General features: G+C 61.9%; 6 protein-coding genes across 6 annotated transcripts; 2 read left to right on the forward strand and 4 right to left on the reverse strand.

Annotated features, from left to right (window-relative positions):
- Positions 1-7: 7 nt before the first annotated feature.
- Positions 8-3,275, reverse strand: RHTO_04983 (G-patch and DUF1604 domain containing protein; the record flags this gene model as incomplete). The annotated part of the gene is made up of 7 exons (XM_016418646.1): positions 8-1,723; positions 1,777-1,897; positions 1,951-2,048; positions 2,106-2,765; positions 2,818-2,915; positions 2,969-3,039; positions 3,100-3,275. The coding sequence occupies 7 exons, from the start codon at positions 3,273-3,275 to the stop codon at positions 8-10; spliced, it is 2,940 nt and encodes a 979-aa protein (XP_016275922.1).
- A 322-nt stretch (positions 3,276-3,597) lies between these two features.
- On the reverse strand, positions 3,598-5,336 carry RHTO_04984 (WD40 repeat containing protein; the record flags this gene model as incomplete). Its single annotated transcript, XM_016418647.1, has 5 exons — positions 3,598-4,042; positions 4,102-4,349; positions 4,409-4,488; positions 4,545-4,796; positions 4,856-5,336. 5 exons carry the CDS (start codon positions 5,334-5,336, stop codon positions 3,598-3,600), a joined length of 1,506 nt encoding a protein of 501 aa, XP_016275923.1.
- Positions 5,337-5,513: 177 nt separating this feature from the next.
- Positions 5,514-10,050, reverse strand: RHTO_04985 (DUF625 domain protein; the record flags this gene model as incomplete). Its single annotated transcript, XM_016418648.1, has 7 exons — positions 5,514-6,441; positions 6,503-6,714; positions 6,773-7,255; positions 7,317-8,353; positions 8,409-8,486; positions 8,544-8,849; positions 8,907-10,050. The coding sequence occupies 7 exons, from the start codon at positions 10,048-10,050 to the stop codon at positions 5,514-5,516; spliced, it is 4,188 nt and encodes a 1,395-aa protein (XP_016275924.1).
- A 299-nt stretch (positions 10,051-10,349) lies between these two features.
- On the forward strand, positions 10,350-11,360 carry RHTO_04986 (protein phosphatase inhibitor 2; the record flags this gene model as incomplete). The annotated part of the gene is made up of 4 exons (XM_016418649.1): positions 10,350-10,653; positions 10,722-10,967; positions 11,065-11,113; positions 11,183-11,360. The coding sequence occupies 4 exons, from the start codon at positions 10,350-10,352 to the stop codon at positions 11,358-11,360; spliced, it is 777 nt and encodes a 258-aa protein (XP_016275925.1).
- A 567-nt stretch (positions 11,361-11,927) lies between these two features.
- RHTO_04987 (putative neuronal calcium sensor Ncs1) lies at positions 11,928-13,317 on the reverse strand (the record flags this gene model as incomplete). Its single annotated transcript, XM_016418650.1, has 8 exons — positions 11,928-11,957; positions 12,037-12,089; positions 12,148-12,330; positions 12,393-12,482; positions 12,594-12,721; positions 12,790-12,814; positions 13,149-13,209; positions 13,315-13,317. The coding sequence occupies 8 exons, from the start codon at positions 13,315-13,317 to the stop codon at positions 11,928-11,930; spliced, it is 573 nt and encodes a 190-aa protein (XP_016275926.1).
- A 165-nt stretch (positions 13,318-13,482) lies between these two features.
- Positions 13,483-15,191, forward strand: RHTO_04988 (solute:hydrogen antiporter; the record flags this gene model as incomplete). Its single annotated transcript, XM_016418651.1, has 5 exons — positions 13,483-13,727; positions 13,786-14,304; positions 14,366-14,501; positions 14,563-14,937; positions 15,000-15,191. The coding sequence occupies 5 exons, from the start codon at positions 13,483-13,485 to the stop codon at positions 15,189-15,191; spliced, it is 1,467 nt and encodes a 488-aa protein (XP_016275927.1).
- Positions 15,192-15,341: the final 150 nt, after the last annotated feature.

A 15,341-nucleotide genomic window follows, 5' to 3' on the forward strand; every position in this document is an offset into this window, starting at 1 on the left:
GACACGCTCAGTACAGGTCGGCTGCTCTTGGCCGAGTCTTCGGCACCTTGCTTTCTTCCGCGAGTGGGCGGGAGACAGCCGCCGGCGACGTCTTCTGCATCGCAGCCAGGACATCCGGGTGGACCTGCGACGGCGCCTCGGCCCACTCGTCCTCCTCTTCCGCAGCCACCTTGGTCCCTGACTCGTCCTGCCGTCGCTTGTCGCTGCTTCGTCGACTCTCCTCGCGTTCGCCCCCATCCCGTCGTCGCTTCCGATCCCGCTCGTCCTTGTCCCGCTTCGACTTCTTGCTGGATGACAGCGAAGTATCGCCGTCATCGCCGTTTTCGTCCATCGCAAAGCTCAGCGCGCCCGATTTTCGCTTCGCCTTCTTCTTCTTTTCGGGCTTCGAGGATGAGGTGGTGCGGGACGTGGATGGCGCAAAGGTTGGCTTGTAGGTGGCGATGGTGTCGAGCGAGAGAGTCGTAGGGGACTGTTCGGAGGGAGGGGCGGGAGCAGGTGCGGCGGTCGGAGCAGCAGCAGGCGTTTCGACCTTGTCGACCGACAGAACGGTCGTGGCCGGCGCAGGAGCAGATGTCGCGCTCACCGCTGGCTCCGCCTCGTCATCAGACTCGTCCTCGTCGTCAGAGTCAGCGAAAATAGCGGCAAAGATATCGGGCGGCGCCTTCTGCTCGTCGACGATCTCCTGACCCTGCGATTCGTCGTCGCCGTAGCCGACCGTCTCAAGTGTCGGCCGCACCTTCGGCTTGGTTTTCGGCGCAGAGACGGTCGATCCTTCAGCTGGAGTCTCGAAGACGCCCTTAACAACCTCCGGCGCGTCCGCCTCAACCTCCTTCGACGCCTCCTGAAACCGCTTAAAGCCCGCGCTCTGCATCATCTCGTCCAGGGCCGACCGGCCGATCGGCTGACTCGTCTGTGCGTTGCCCGTGCCCCAGCCACTGCTCGTCGCCTCGCCCCACTTCCCTCCGACGCCATTCTCTTCGACTTCGGCGTTCTCGTAAGGGTCGCGAACGCCAAAGCGCTTGCAGAGGAGGCGAGCGGGACGGAAAGGCGTAGAGGTGCGTGTGAGAGGGCCAAAGTTGCCCGCTCGAGCGGCTTGCTGCGCGGGAGTAGGTGCGAGTTCAGGCGGCTTTGGTGGAGAGGCGGATGCGTCGCCGTACGTCGCAGCGAGGTCGGAAGTTGACGGAGCGGCAGTTGACTTCGGTGGAGGTTGGTAGAGGCCTGGCTCGACCTTCGGAACATCGAGCGCGGCAGTCTTGCTCGACTGGAAACGGTTTCCGAGCATGCCCGAGACAGGCTTGAAGACCGTGGCCGCCTGAGCGTACTCGGAGAGCTCGCGGTTGAGCTCGGCGACGCTCTGCATCTTGCCATTCGGCAGCTGTCGAGGCCCGAAGGGTGATGAGGTCGTCGACGCCTCACCGGAGGATTGGTACTGGAGGTAAAGGGTATACCGCGCCTGCTTGATCGGATCGGGGGAAGTCGAAGCAGCCGAGTACGGCTGGAAACCTCGCAGAGCGGCCGAGGCGGTAGGGCGGTCGATAGGCGGCACGAAGAGCTGCGCATCGGGTTCAGGCGGAGGAGGGGGAGCATCGGGTGTAGCAGAGGCGGATGTACTCGGTGCCGCGCCTGTCACGGCGGCGAGTCGTTCGCGGCTCTTGGCGGAGAGATAGTCGAAGACGGACTTCGGAACGGGCGGCGGCAGTTGCTCGCCAAGGAGCGATCCTCGCTGCAATAACCGACAGTCAGGAGCGTACAAGGCTGCACGAACGCGAGACGCACCTCGTCCGCGTCGAGCTGTCTCCCCTTTCCCTTCGCATCGGTCGCCGGCGGCTGATTCTCCTTCCACAGGCGAGAAGGATTCGGCTGCCAGCCAGGAGGCGGCTGCGGCGGTAGCTGGGATCTGCGATGAGAACCGTGAGCTTGAGAGCATACAGGAAGGGGAACTGCGCTCACAGGGAAGGTCCAACGAGGGGCTCAGTCTGAAGGACGAAGCCGGGCAGGACTTTGGTCCCGTCGTGGAACTCCTGCAGCGGCCCGCCTCGCTTCTTCGGCTGTAGGAGGGCGAGCTCAGTTCAGCTTATCTACCAGTCGCGGAAGGACACACGCACCTGCTCACGCGTTCTTGCGCCTCTCGAAGGTTGAATCGTCCCAAAGTCCGCGTCGTCTTCGCCGTCGTACACGCCCAGCGCGCGCTTCTGCCTGTCACCGAGCGCATCCATGCTCGTGCCGACTCCGCCGTACACATCGTCGACATCCAGCTCATACACCGTCTGCCGCCCCGAAGCCTGCCCCGCGTATCCCCCCTCGCTCCGCAACTGCTGCTGCAAGTTCATCCCCGGCTGATAACCAAGTCCCCATCCCTTGTCCATCGACGCGCTCGTGCCCTTGACAAGCGTGAGCGGTCGATCGAGCGGCGCATACAGGTGCTTCTCCGCCTCTCCGCCCGCTTCATCCTCATCGTCCAGCTTGACGCCGATGTCTGCAGCCTGCCGTTTCCGCTGCTGATACGTCACGCGCGGCCCGACTCCTTGTCCGTCTCGCCAACCCATCTTGCGCATGAGTTTGAGGCCGATGCGAGACGAAGAGGGCTGGATGAGCGAGGCGAGGGTTTCGTCGAAATTGGGAGCAGGCGCGGCGGTACCTTCGAGGCCGGCGAAGTTGCCGAGGAGGGGGTCATAGGCAGGCGGAGGAGGAGCGGGAGCGCGGGCGGAAGAGGCGTAGGTCGAGCTGGTTTCGAGCGTTCGGGAGGAAGCGAGTTCCGCGAGGTCCTGTCGGGCGGCGGGGTCAGAATGGTTCGGCTTACAGGAAGGTCCCGCCTACCTCGTCGTCCATGAACTCTTTCGCGGCATCCAAGACGCTTCGCTGGTTCTGCGAAGCCCTGTTTGAGCGAGACGACTTGAAAGTCGAGGGCGTCCATCCTGCAGGGTGAGGTCAGCTTCCGCCGATGGACAAGCTCCGTGAATCTGCTCACCTTCTTTGGATCCGACGGTGTTGAAGTAGCCGGCAGAGAACCCTCCGGTGAAAGCGCCATGAAACCGTCGTCTGCAGAGGGAACAGGATGAGGTCACGTCTACGAGCGAGTAAGCAGGACCGCAAGCGCACCTGCCTTGATCATCGTAGACTTCCTGCTGCCACACCGGCTTGAACTCGTTCTTGTCCTTCTTGTTCTCCGTCAACGCAGGGAGCGCCGTCCCCACTGAGACGAAACTCTCGCTCAGGTTGCCGTACTGCCCTTCGTCCGCCGTTTCGATCTTCCGTTTGAGCCGCGAGGACGCCATTCTTCCGCACAACTAGCCCCTGCAGTCCCGCGAGGCGAGCGACAACTGACTTGGCGATGAAGAGGTGGAGAGGTCGGGCGGCGCAAAAAAGGCGAGGGAAGGGCGGCGGGCACAGTAAGGGTGAGCGAAGGCCGCTTCAGAGCCAGGCGCGACAGCACGAGGCGTCCAGAGCGGTGTTTACGAGCGAAAGTGGACGGCGAGAGTGAAGGAGTGCACCGCACAGAATGTCATCTCCGGCCGTGCTGCACGAAGCAGCCATCTTTCGAGCGCAGAACGAACGCAGAGGATGCATAAAGTGACTGCATTGACGCTCGAGGCGACCCTACTCCACCTCGCCCTCTTCCTCGTCCTCAAACCCCTCAAACTCCGCTTCCTCCTCCTCCTCACCCTCACTCTGCTCCTCCTCCTCCGTCCCATCTTCCTCCTCGTCCTCCTCACCATCCTCTTCGTCGCTCGACTCCTCCACCTCCTCCCCGTCCTTCCCCTTCTTCCGCTCGACTAACCCAATCGCACAAACGCACGTCAACCGTGTCTTGTCCGTGTCATAGCTCGCCACAGGCTCAATCTCCTTCGCTTCTGCCGGTTCGGGCGCAGCAGCCTTCTTGCCTTTGCCTTTGGAGGCAGCGGCGGGAGATGGGAGGCGGGCGAGGTCGTAGAGGTTGATCTTGCCGTCGGACGAGATGGTGGTGAGGACGATGGTTGAGGAGGGAGAAGAAGCGGATTCGGATGTGGGAAGGGCGACTTCGAGCAGGTCCATCATTTTGACGCTGCGCGGGAAAGAGAGTCAGAACCGAGACTTTCGAGCCATGTGCAGAGAATGCCGCACCGATTCGCATGGCCCGTCAACAGCGCAACAGGCTCAATCTTGGGCAAGTCGAGGTCCGAGAGGTCGGTCGTCTCGTCGACGTGAACCGGCGTCGGGTTCGAGACGTCGAAAACCCGGACCTTGCCGTCCTCGCACGCCACGAACAGGTATTCTCGCTGCGCAGAGTCGGTCTTGTCGAGAGGGAAGTAGCAGAAGTGGGCGTCGTGGAAGCGGGACTTGGCCGAGAGTTGGTGGTGAATCGACATGTCCTGTGGGAGAGACCGATGTCAGCGCGCGGCGAGAAGCGGTGGAAGCGATTGCAGCGCACCAGGCCATAGACCGTCAGCTGGTTGTTGCAGATGACCACGAATTTCGTGCCGTTCGTGTTCCATCGGACGGCATCTCCCTCTGCGAGCCGATCGTCAGCTTTAAGAGGCCAGCAGGCGAGATTACGTCCGACGCACCCGCTCCAAGCTTCATCGTCGCCACAGACTTGCCGGCCACCAAGTCCCACATCCGCAACATCCTGTCCTGCCCGACCGACAGCGCAACGCGACCGTCCGGATGCGCATCAATCGCATTCACCCGCCCCTTGTGTCCCTTAAGCGACCGCAAGAGCACAAAGTCTCGCACGCGGTAGAGGACAATGGTCGAGTCGGAGGAAGCGACGACGAGCATGTTGCGTTGCGGAACGAAGCGCATGCAAGTGATCGTTCCTGCGAGACTGAGGGTCAGCTCATTCGCTCTCAAGCCTCGCGCAAGGCAGAGGACGCACCCTTTGTGTCTCCCTCGAGGATGCCGACCTCTTTCCGTCGCTGCAAGTCCCACACCTTGATCACCTCGTCCGTTCCCGCCGAGACGAGGTACTTTCCACCGACTTTCCGCTCGCTCCCGGTGCCAGGGCTGATGAGGTGGCTCGCTGCGACGGTCTTGAGACTGGAGAGATGGGCGGGGAAGGAGAAGATGGGGTTGACCGAGAGGGAGTAGCCGGACGAGGAGGAGGTCGACGGTTCGAACTCGCACTCGAGGCCGTACAGCAGCCGCTCGTACGATCCGGCCGACACGACGAAGCGTTTCGGTGCATCTGGCGTCTGTTCTGGCGTCTGCACGGGCGCTGCAGCCGCCTTCGCCTTTGGTTTGTGTGCGGGCGGTGCTGATGGAGGAGGGTTGGAGAAGCGCGCCTTCTTCCTCACGGGCGGGTTGGCGGCGGGCGCAGCAGCCTGCGAGGACACTTGAGCGGTCTTGCGCTTGGCCATTCTGAGCAAACGAGCGAGGCGAGCGGTGGAAGCGGAGACCAACCTCGTCCTCGAGCTCGCACAGAACGACGACGACGCTTTCGCTCAACACAGGACCGAGTGTATGCTCGCCAAGTCGTGCGTAGTGATAGACTATGCGAGATGCAAAGGCTTGCGCAATGCAAAGCAACCACGAGCTCATCCCTTCTCCGGACTTGCACTTCCCTCTTCCGCCTCGCCCGCCTTGACAGCCGTCTCCGCCGCTGCCTTCGAGTCTTCCGCCGCTCCTCCTGCATCACCCGACTCTCCTTGTTTCCTTCCTGCCAACGACGTAGGGATCTCGAGCACCGAGTTGATGAGTATCCGCCTCGGGCCCCCCAGACCTGGCCGCAGCGAGACCTTGCCGTTCATCCCGGACGTGCCCTTCGAGGCGCCCGTGCTTGACGGCGAGTTGGACGAGCCGCCAGAGGGTGTGCGGCGCTTGGCGAGCAGGCCGAGTTCGCCATCGTCGTCTTCCTCCTTCTTCCGCTTGAGGGCGCTCAGCGACGGCAGGAAAGGTGGCGCGCCGTTGTCGTCTGGGACTGCGACTGGCGGTTTGGGCGGAGACGCAGATGTCGGCGTCGTGCTGGGCTCGGCGGACGTCGAAGCGGCGGGGGCGGGCGCAGGTTCATCGACGTCCATCGCCGCGGCTTGGCCGACGTCTACAGCCCCGCGACGTTCTCGAATGAAGCCACCGGCGAGTGGGTCGGCCTTCGAAGTGTCGCCCTCCTTCTTCGACTCGCCAGCCGGCGTCGCCTCCTCATCATCGTCCGAATAGTCGACGAGGGGATTCGGCGGCTTGGCCTCCCCCTCAGCGTGGCTCTTGCGCATCTGTGACTCGGCATCCTCCCTAAGGCCTTTAAGGAAATCCAGCAATTCGTCCGCGGATTTGTCCGAGCGCGTAGGAGGCGGTTCGCGCTTGCGTCGAGACGAGCCGAGCGATGCGCCAAACCTGGAGAAGTCGGGCTTGGGAGGCCGTGCGACGCGAGGCTCGTCGTCTTCGTCATCCGAGGTGTTGAAGTACGACTCTTCCTCCATTTCTTTGCGCGGAGACCAGCCGGGAGTGCTGTGCTGGCGCTGCATCGAACTGCGGACGGGTTCCCTCCATTAGCAGGAATCCAAGAGAGGCGGATAGATTAGGAGCGTACCTTGAAGTCGCGCCAGACGACGCAGCAGCCGGGCCATCGGAAGTCGATCCGCTCGCAAGCGGCAGAGGCGGAGGCTCGTTGTTCATCTCCCATCGCGCGATAAGCGACTCGAATGTCCGCAGAGGGGGCGAGAGGCCGTTTGTCTTGGCGAGGTTGCGGACGGTGTCACCTGCGCGGTCCATGAGGTGATTGAGGAGGGCCTTGGCGTTTGACTGCGCGAGGGAGTGGGGATCAGTCAACTTGTCCCATGCGCGAGCGATATGTGCGCACCGTTCGCAGGAACTCGAAGAACTCGAGGCACGCGCTGCCGAGCAGATTGTCCTTGTCGCGCTCCTCCTCAGCCGTATCGAGTACAGGTCGGATGAGGTCGTACTTGATGAGAAAGCGGTTGTAGAAATCGTCGTTCCGGGCAACGCAGGCGCGGAGGAAGCGGAGAGCGGCGAGACGGAGGTGCGTATGCCGTGTCAAGCGAGGTCGGGGTCGGAGGAGACGAGCGATTGACTTGGCGATGGCGGGGTATGAGAGGATTAGGTATTTAGAACGGAAGGTATGGTGCGCGACGAAGAAGCAGAGGAGGTCGCAGATGTGGGTTAGAAGGGCGACGGAAGATTCGGAGAGGACGAGAGGAGGGTCGGAGTCGGTACGTTCGGGAAGGTCGACGAGAGGCTGGACGAGCGAGAGGACGCAGTGGTCGTAGAAGTACTGGAGGAAGCGCTCAGCCTCAGGATCTTCGACCCGCAGACGTGCGGGAGCCTGTGGAAAGGACAATGATGAGCCAGACGAGACGGGAGTACGTCAGGGGAAGCGAACGCACGCTCATCGGCCCTCCCTCGCTTGTCGCATCCACCAGCACCCGCAACGCTTCCGCCAGCTGCGCCTTGACGCCCAGATCCTCCTCCTCCTTCAGCATCCCGACAAGGAACCCAAGCAGCGTCCGCCTGGCCTCCTTCTCGTCCTTCTCGCGCTTCTCCCGCTCAAGCTCTTCCGCAGTCTTCGACTCCTTCTCCATCTCCGCCTCAAGTTCCGCCGCCAGATCTAAGTTCGCCGACTCTTCCTCCGCCCGCTTCTCGAGCTCCTTGCCCTGCCGCAGACAGTATCCTCGCACGTCGACCGCGTCAAGGTCGACAACGCTGATCCAGATGCTCAAAGCGCCTTGCCGGATCGCTGCCGCATCCTCGAGGACCTGCAGCCGCTCCAACTCCCGCTCCTCCGTCACATCCTCCGCCTTTCGCGCATTCGCATGCGCAACCTCGTCCGCGAATCGCAGCGCCCCCTCGAGCGCAGGCAACAACCCTCGCTCGCACATCGTCTTGTAGAACGTCGTGCGGACCGGAATTTGGAGGTTCTTGACCATCTGCGAGAGTTGCTGGAGGAAGAGGGTGGCGTGGAGTTTGCGGTCGTGCGGGGAGGACGTTGGAAGTTCGGTCGCGGCGGAGACGGTCGAAGGCGTTCCCTCGGTGGAGGAAGGCTTGAGGAGGTCCGCACTGCCGAACAATGCGGTGTCCTTCCTCCCCAGCGCAACAGCCTTCTCCTTCCCCTTCCCCTCACTCGGCGCCACCCCATCCTCCCCAAAGATCTTGAAAACCTCCTTCAGCAACTCGCGCTCCTGCGTGATCTCATTCACGATGTCAACCTCGTTGAAGTAGATCGCCGAGTTCAGGAGCGAGGAGGTCGAGTCTTCAATGACGCGCGCGAGGACGACGTCTTTGAGGTAGTGCAGTCGGTGGGTTTGGTGGATCTTGGTGAGGAGGGTGGCGGGGAGGAGATGGAGCGGGATGACGGAGACGAAGGATGACGGGGAGGAGAGGTGTTCGCGGTACGAGGCGCGCATGGTCGGAAAGTCGGGGTCGTCTGCGCGGGACGAGCGAGTGAGCAGGCGTCTGCGCCAGAAATGAGCGAGACGCACATTCGAGGATGCCGACCACGCCGATAATGACCTCGTCTTTGAGGACGTGCTCGAAGATGGCATTGTCGTTCAGGTGGACTGGGAGATCGTGAACGTCAGCGGCGCGACATCCATGATCGAAACGAACGAACGCACAGATGGCCTGCATGACGCGACACAGCGCATGCAACTCCTCGATACTCTCGAGGTCCTCCGCCTCCTGCTGCACTTTGACCAACTTCTCGATGTATCCCGTGCGGACAATCACGCTCGCTGCCCTCTCTCGCCCGACGACCGTCCGCGAGAGTTGGCGGATCGCGTTTTCGACTTTGGCGATGTTGCCAAGTGAAGGTTCGGGGAGGGAGTTGGCGAGTGAGGCGGTGGCCGGGCCGTGCATGCCGAAAGCGCGAGGAGAAGAGAGGGATGGAGATGGCGAGGGCGACCGTAAGGCTTGTTGCTCGGCTGCGAGCGAGCGAAGGTAAGCCTACGATCGATGGCGAGCGAGTCCTCTGTACGTACCTGCGAATCTCCGCGCAGCCTTGATAAACTCCCACATCTCGCCGCACCCAGACGGCGTCGCAAAGCTAAGCGCCATCTCCTGTTCCTCCTCTCCGTCTGGACCCGATCGCTCCGTCCAGACGATCAGCGTATCCTGCTGCCGCTGATAGCCTCCCGCATCGACAGTCGTGTTGCCGTTCTCGTCGACGGACGTGAACTCGTCCTCGTCCATCAAGTCTTCCGGCGCGTAACCCTGGGGGTACGGCTGCACTCTCGTCCGCAGGATCACCTCATCCTCGTCCTCCTCGTCCTCGATCTCGACGCCCGGCTCGTCCGTAAGATCCTTCCCCTTCGTAGGCGAATCCGTTCCATCGTCTCTCCGTCTCTTCTTCGAAGGCGAGCCGTCATCCGACGGACTCGGCGATCGCTTCCGAAACTTCTCCTTCTTGACGATGATCCACGCTCCCTCATCCTCCTCGCTAATGCGCGCTCCACCTTCAAACTCGTCGCCCGAAGGCGTAGCCTGCAGGAAGACTCCGCTGCAAGTGCCGGTGCCGAGATCGACCCACGCGTCGTCCTTGAGTCGATAGACTTTGACGCGTCGACTCGGTGCTGAGCCGGACGAAGAAGGGGACTGGGAGGCTTGGGAAGAGGGAGAGCCGGAGGGAGAGGAGGAGGCGGCGCTTCGGGCTGAGATGGGAGAGCTGTCGGGCGCGTCTGAGACTGGCGCGCCGTGTGCTGGGGAGGATGTAGGAGAGGGTCGAAGCGACTCGCCGTGGCTTTCGCGTGTGGGCGTGCCGCTTGCCGCCGTCGAGGGAGAGGAAGCGGACGAAGGGCGAGTTGGAGTCGACGGGGACGTGCTAGTCGGCTGCGCAGTACCCCCGGCAGCTTCGCCTTCCACACTTGTGCCCTCAACTCGCCCGCCCTGCTCCACGCTCGCCTCAGCGCCGCCTAGACCAGCCGGAGGCGGAGTTCCCGATCTCTCGAAGCGCCTTTCTCCCTCTCCCGCACCCTGCGCGCCCTGCACACCAGCCCTCTTCGCGTCTGCGTCCTCGTTCTGCTCGGTCATGGCGACATCCTGCGCGTCTGTGCGTGGTGCATCGAGCGGTGTTGACGTCGAGGCAGCTGGGTCGGATGGTGGTCGCTCGTCGTCGCCCGCGGGCATCGCGTCGGCGCTGGTGTGCACGAATCCTAGCAGCAGTGCGCCTGGCGAGCTCTTCGTGAGCGCAGCGTGAGAGCGAGCAGAGAGTGTGAGTGCACGCGACGCAAACACCGATGCGTGAGGCTGAACCCGAAATTCGTAGGGCTTGCGCTGTGCAGCCAGTAATTCAGGAGACTCGCTCAGCAGTACTACAAGCCAACTCTCGCATCGAACGAAGCGGTTGCCGTCGAGTTGCTTCTCCTCGTCCCCGTCGTCATCTCTTGCCCTTCCACCGCTCACTCTCGCCGTTCGTGCTGTCCAGGATGCAGGTCGACCAGCCCCACTCACCTCCAGCACGCACTCCGTCGCACTCGTCGTCCGTCCGACCGCGCGGCATCCTCAAGAACTCGCGCTCGTCGTCCAGCAACGTCCCCACCTCGTCTTCCCCTCCCACCGCTCGCACACAGGCTGGACAGGATGGGCAGCATCACCCGGGACAGCTCGCGTGGGACGAGACAAACCTCAGCTTGAACGACCTCCAGCGAGACTCGACCATGAAGATCACCGAGCCAAAGACCCCGTATGTCCGCTACAACGCAGAGACGGACGAGGTGATGGACCTTGACCGTGCGTACCGAGCTCTCTCTACGCTGCCGAGGACCGCACTGACGGGCGCAAGTGGCCGACTCGCGCAGAAATCCCCGGCTTCTCGCTCGGTTCGACGTCCTTCGCCTCGTCGTCCGGCGGCGGCGGACCCTCGAACCCGACTTCGCCTACCTCTTCCACCTTCGTCGGTGCGGGCGCAGCGAACGCAACGGGCTCGTCGAGGCGCGGAAGCGAAGCGAGCGAGAAGATGGTCCGGGTCGAGCGGAGCAACAGCGATGTCAGCGGCGGGGAGGAGGCGTTCAACGAGAGTGACGACGAGGAGGCTGACGAAGAGAGTGAGTTGGCCCCCTCCCGAGTGATGGGAAGCTAGCGTTGCGCTGGACCTGTTCAACTCTCAACCGAAGATGTCCACTCACAATCACACTTCCGCAGCCATCGAACACCGCCGTGCTTTTGCTCAGAAGCGAGGTCGACACTACTCGTGCGTTCCTCTCACATGTCAGCCATCCCTCCACGCTGACGCCGCCCTCCCGTCCCCTCATGCTCGCAGCAACGAAGGCATGGCGATGAAACAAGCCGCCGCCCTCCTCGCCCAAGAAGACGACGACGACGAAGACGAGTCGGAAGAAGCGCGAGTCGAGGCCAACACCGAGCGGAACACGTCGGGCATGAGCGCCGTACCGCCAGTCCCGCCCCTGCCGAATGGGTTGCAGAGGGATGCGCTGTAATCCAGGGCGCCGTGCTTCTCCTTGTTTTCGTGTGGATTCGCCGTTGTATATATACCTTGCCTTCCCTGCGCACCCTGACCGTTTCCTCCTGGTCTAGTACTCGTGCTTCCTCACCTTGACCCGCCTGTGCCTTTCCTTCCGTTCGCCCCCCTTCGTTGTACGCTCGTCCTTTCGTTCGACCGTAGGGTCATATGAGTTCCTTCATTCCTTCGTTGATACCGCACCCTTGTAGTCATTCTCGGAACGCAGACCCTCTCTCATCTCTCCCTTGCCCTCTCATGCAGCCTCAGAAACAAGGACAGAGATCCGACTTCAAATAGTGGTCACAAGGAGTGTGTGTACCGCAAGAGAGCCGTCGCTTGAATCGAGTGGAAGAACGAGCGCGGAATGAGGGGTTCCGACAGAGAAGGGGAGGAAGGAAGTGCGCGAGAGCGAGAGCGAAGGTAGGGGCGAGGCAAAGGTGGTACAACAGGCGATTTTCGTGCGGTTGGCGAGTACGTGAAAAGTGGTACAACGGCTTTTGAGCGGTGGGAAGCGATTTGGCGGAGAGGAGGGCCGCGAAAGGAGTCAGACGAGGCCGTCGTACAGCGAGAGGGCCTGCAGGCAAGTTCAAAGCAGTCGTAAACAGCGTCAGCACAGTTAGCTCGAGCTTGCTTATAGCCGCAAACTTGCGCACCTGAACGATCGTTGGGTCCTTCTTCGAGCCCTCCTTGAACTCCTCGAACGTCACTACGCATAAACAAACGCATCAGCACTTCCTCCGCCTCGCTTGAGTCGGTCAACGCACGCTGGTGATCGTGGTTCAGATCCATCAGCGCAAAGATCTTGTTGACGCGCTTCTCGGCTGTGTCCTCGTCCGGCGGGAGCTTGACCATCTCGCCCGTCATGTCGTAGATCGACTGGACGATCTTGAGCATCTCGTCGTACGTGATGAGGCCGTCATTGTTGATGTCGTACAGCTGGAAGGCCCCTGTGCGCGCGGAATTTGGGGGTTAGCGAAGAGGGAAGAAGGGGCAGAGGACTTTCACGCACATTGCAGCTTCTCGTCCAGCTTCCCTCGACTCGTGATGGACAGCGCGGCGATGAACTCGCGGAAGTCGATCGTGCCGTTCCCGTTCTTGTCTATTCCACGCATCCGGATGTCAGCAATTCACCGCGCAAAAGCACTATTCTGCCGAGCGACTCCGCTGGCGAGAAAACACATGAGCATGCGCGTGCGAAGTTGGGACACACCAAACACCTTGAAGACATGCTGCGCGAACGCTTGAGGGTTGCCGAACGGGAAGAACTGCTTGTAGATCCGCGCAAACTCCTCCTGGTTGAGCTGGCCCGAAGGGCAGTCCTTGACAAAGCCCTTGTACCTGTCAAGTGAGAAAGGAAGCCGTCAGTCGAGATGCGAGGGAGGCGAGCGAAGGAAAGGAGGACGGACCACTGCTGCAGCTCCTTCTTGTCGACTGTGGCGGGAGAAGCGGGGTCAGCGGTCCAAACTCGATCGAAATCTGGCATCTGCGCTTCTGCAGCAAATCCAAGCAAGCCCAACGAGCGACCTTGACAGCCTCGCCCACCGTCGTAGTTTGAGCAAGTGAAAGAAGGTTCCTCCCGCACAGCCAGTTCCGCTACTCCCACCACCCATTGGAGCAGCATCGTGTCCGCGACCCCGACGAGTCCTTCGCCTGCCAAGTCGCCGTCCCCTTTCGAGGCGGTGCGGCACGATCACCTCGAGTTGACGTTTCCGTGCGCTCACGGCGCCTGCCAGCCCTCCTGGGGCAAGAACGCGAGACGACTGACAGTAAGTGTTCTTCTGGAGGTCTGCCAGGTCTTCTGGCGAGAGCTTTGACTGCGATTTGCCCTGTTTGAACCGGCCAGTGATGGGGATGCCGAGAGGAGGGTGGAGACGAGTGAGAGCAGCGTGAGCGGGCGTACGTTTTTGTGTACGAGCTGTGCGTGTCCGTACCATGGTCTCGCGTGTTCAGAGTGGCTTCAGATGCGAGTTGGCGGCGTGTGGACGAGTCCAAGGTCTGCGCCCTTTCGCCGAGCCTCTCTTTCCCTCCTACGCCTCACTCTGCTTCCCATACCACGCTCGCGACCGCTCTTACCTCGTGCTGAAGTCCGCTATGTCTAGATGTCGTCACTCACCGCCGCAGGAACCGTCCCATACCACGAACCGCCATTCGCCTCCCTCGCCGTCCTGATCTCGTTCCTCTTGCTCGCCAATGTCGCGCGAGGCGTCGCGAATAAGGTCTTCTACGCTGGCTTGCTCGGCGAGATTGCTGTCGGCGTCATCTTTGGACCGGTCGCCAAGATTCTCGACATCGAGTGGGAGGAGACGTTTATCGTCGTTGGCTACATTGGCCTGGTGTTAATCGTGTGAGTCCACACATGTCCGGAGGAGAACGAGCTACTGACACGCGCGCTCCCCACCCAGCTTCGAAGGCGGTCTCGCGCTCCAGCCTCGCTCCTTCCTCCCGCAGCTCCCTCTCGCCCTCATCACGGCCCTCATCGGAATCCTCCTCCCTCTCGCGTTCACTTTCGCCCTCTTCAGCGGTTACGGCTACCCGCAGCTGCAAGCCTTTTCGGCTGGCAGCGCTCTGGCGTCCACATCTCTCGGCACGACTTTCTACGTGCTTCGCGCGTCTGGACCAGAGCTGGGCACGACAGCCGTCGGCGAGATCCTCAAAGGCGCTGCGCTCATTGACGACGTCATTGCACTCGTCCTCCTCTCCGTCATCCAGTCCCTCGGCACCGACTCAGGCGGCAGTCTCGGCTGGACCATCGGACGCCCAATCGTTGCGAGCGTGGCGATGGCTGTCGTCTCGCCGGTCGTCACATGGTGGCTTGCCAGGTCACTGTTCCGGTGGCGACGCGTCGAGCACCTGGTTGACCGAGGCGGACAGCTCGCCTTACTTTCCTTAGGCGTCGCGATCCTCGTAGCTTTCCTGGCCATGTGAGTGTACTTTTCACGCAAACGAGCGTTGGCAGAGACTGACGCTCCGGGACATGCACAGCTCCTACTACGCGGGCACGACGATGCTACTGGGCGCCTTCCTCGCTGGAACGTTCTTGTCGGCGTTGCCTTCGCCAGAGTCGGGTCTGTCGTTCGTCGCTATCTGGGAGGAACTCCTCATGCCCGTCCAGGAATACGTGCGCCTCTCCTTCCGCCAGCTGAACGGAGACCAACCCGCTGAGCACCGTACATCCGCAGATCCTCGCACCTCTCTTCTTCGCCTCGATCGGCTTCTCAATTCCCTTCCTCTCGCTCTGGACAGGACGGCGGATCTGGCGGGGTCTCATCTACGCACTCCTCATGGCGCTCGGCAAGCTTCTTGCCGGGCTGCCCATCCTCCTCGTCGACCTCTTCCGCCGCGGCAACCAGGACTCCGCCTTTCTTGCACGTCCATCGTCCGATTTAGTGACGACAACCGGCGTGATGAGCAACACCGATGCGGAGAAGGCGCACAAGGCTGAGCGGATGTCAATGCGCTCGTTCCGACTCGACACGTCGTCTCGCTTCGTCAGACAGACGCTTACCGCCGCCGCCTTCGTCGGACTTGCACTTGTTGCTCGAGGCGAGATTGGCGTGAGTTGCCTCGTTGCGCATCCGCAAACGTGAGTACATCATTTGACACTCGCGCTGCGCAGATCCTCGTCCTCCAAGTCGCCTACGCCGCTTCCACCTCGTCCGAGAACGGCACAGAGGTACTGGGCGAAGAAGCGTACCTCGTGGGCATCTGGGCAGTCGCGGTCTGCACGATCATGGGACCGGTGGCGTTCGGATTGCTTGTCAAGAAGGAAGGCGAGCGGATCAAGAGCGGGAGGTGGGGGTTGGCGTAGATCTGGTGGATTCGCAAGACTCATGATACATCGACGACAGTCAAATACGTGCACAAGAGCCTTCAAAGGACGAGTACTTGCCTTGATGTTCTTCGCCTCGAGGGGAGCACCGCCTCGCTCTCTCTTTCCGTTCACTCTCGACTCGCCAAC

Source organism: Rhodotorula toruloides (assembly GCF_000320785.1).
Source record: "Rhodotorula toruloides NP11 unplaced genomic scaffold Scaffold3, whole genome shotgun sequence".
NCBI lineage: Eukaryota > Fungi > Basidiomycota > Microbotryomycetes > Sporidiobolales > Sporidiobolaceae > Rhodotorula > Rhodotorula toruloides.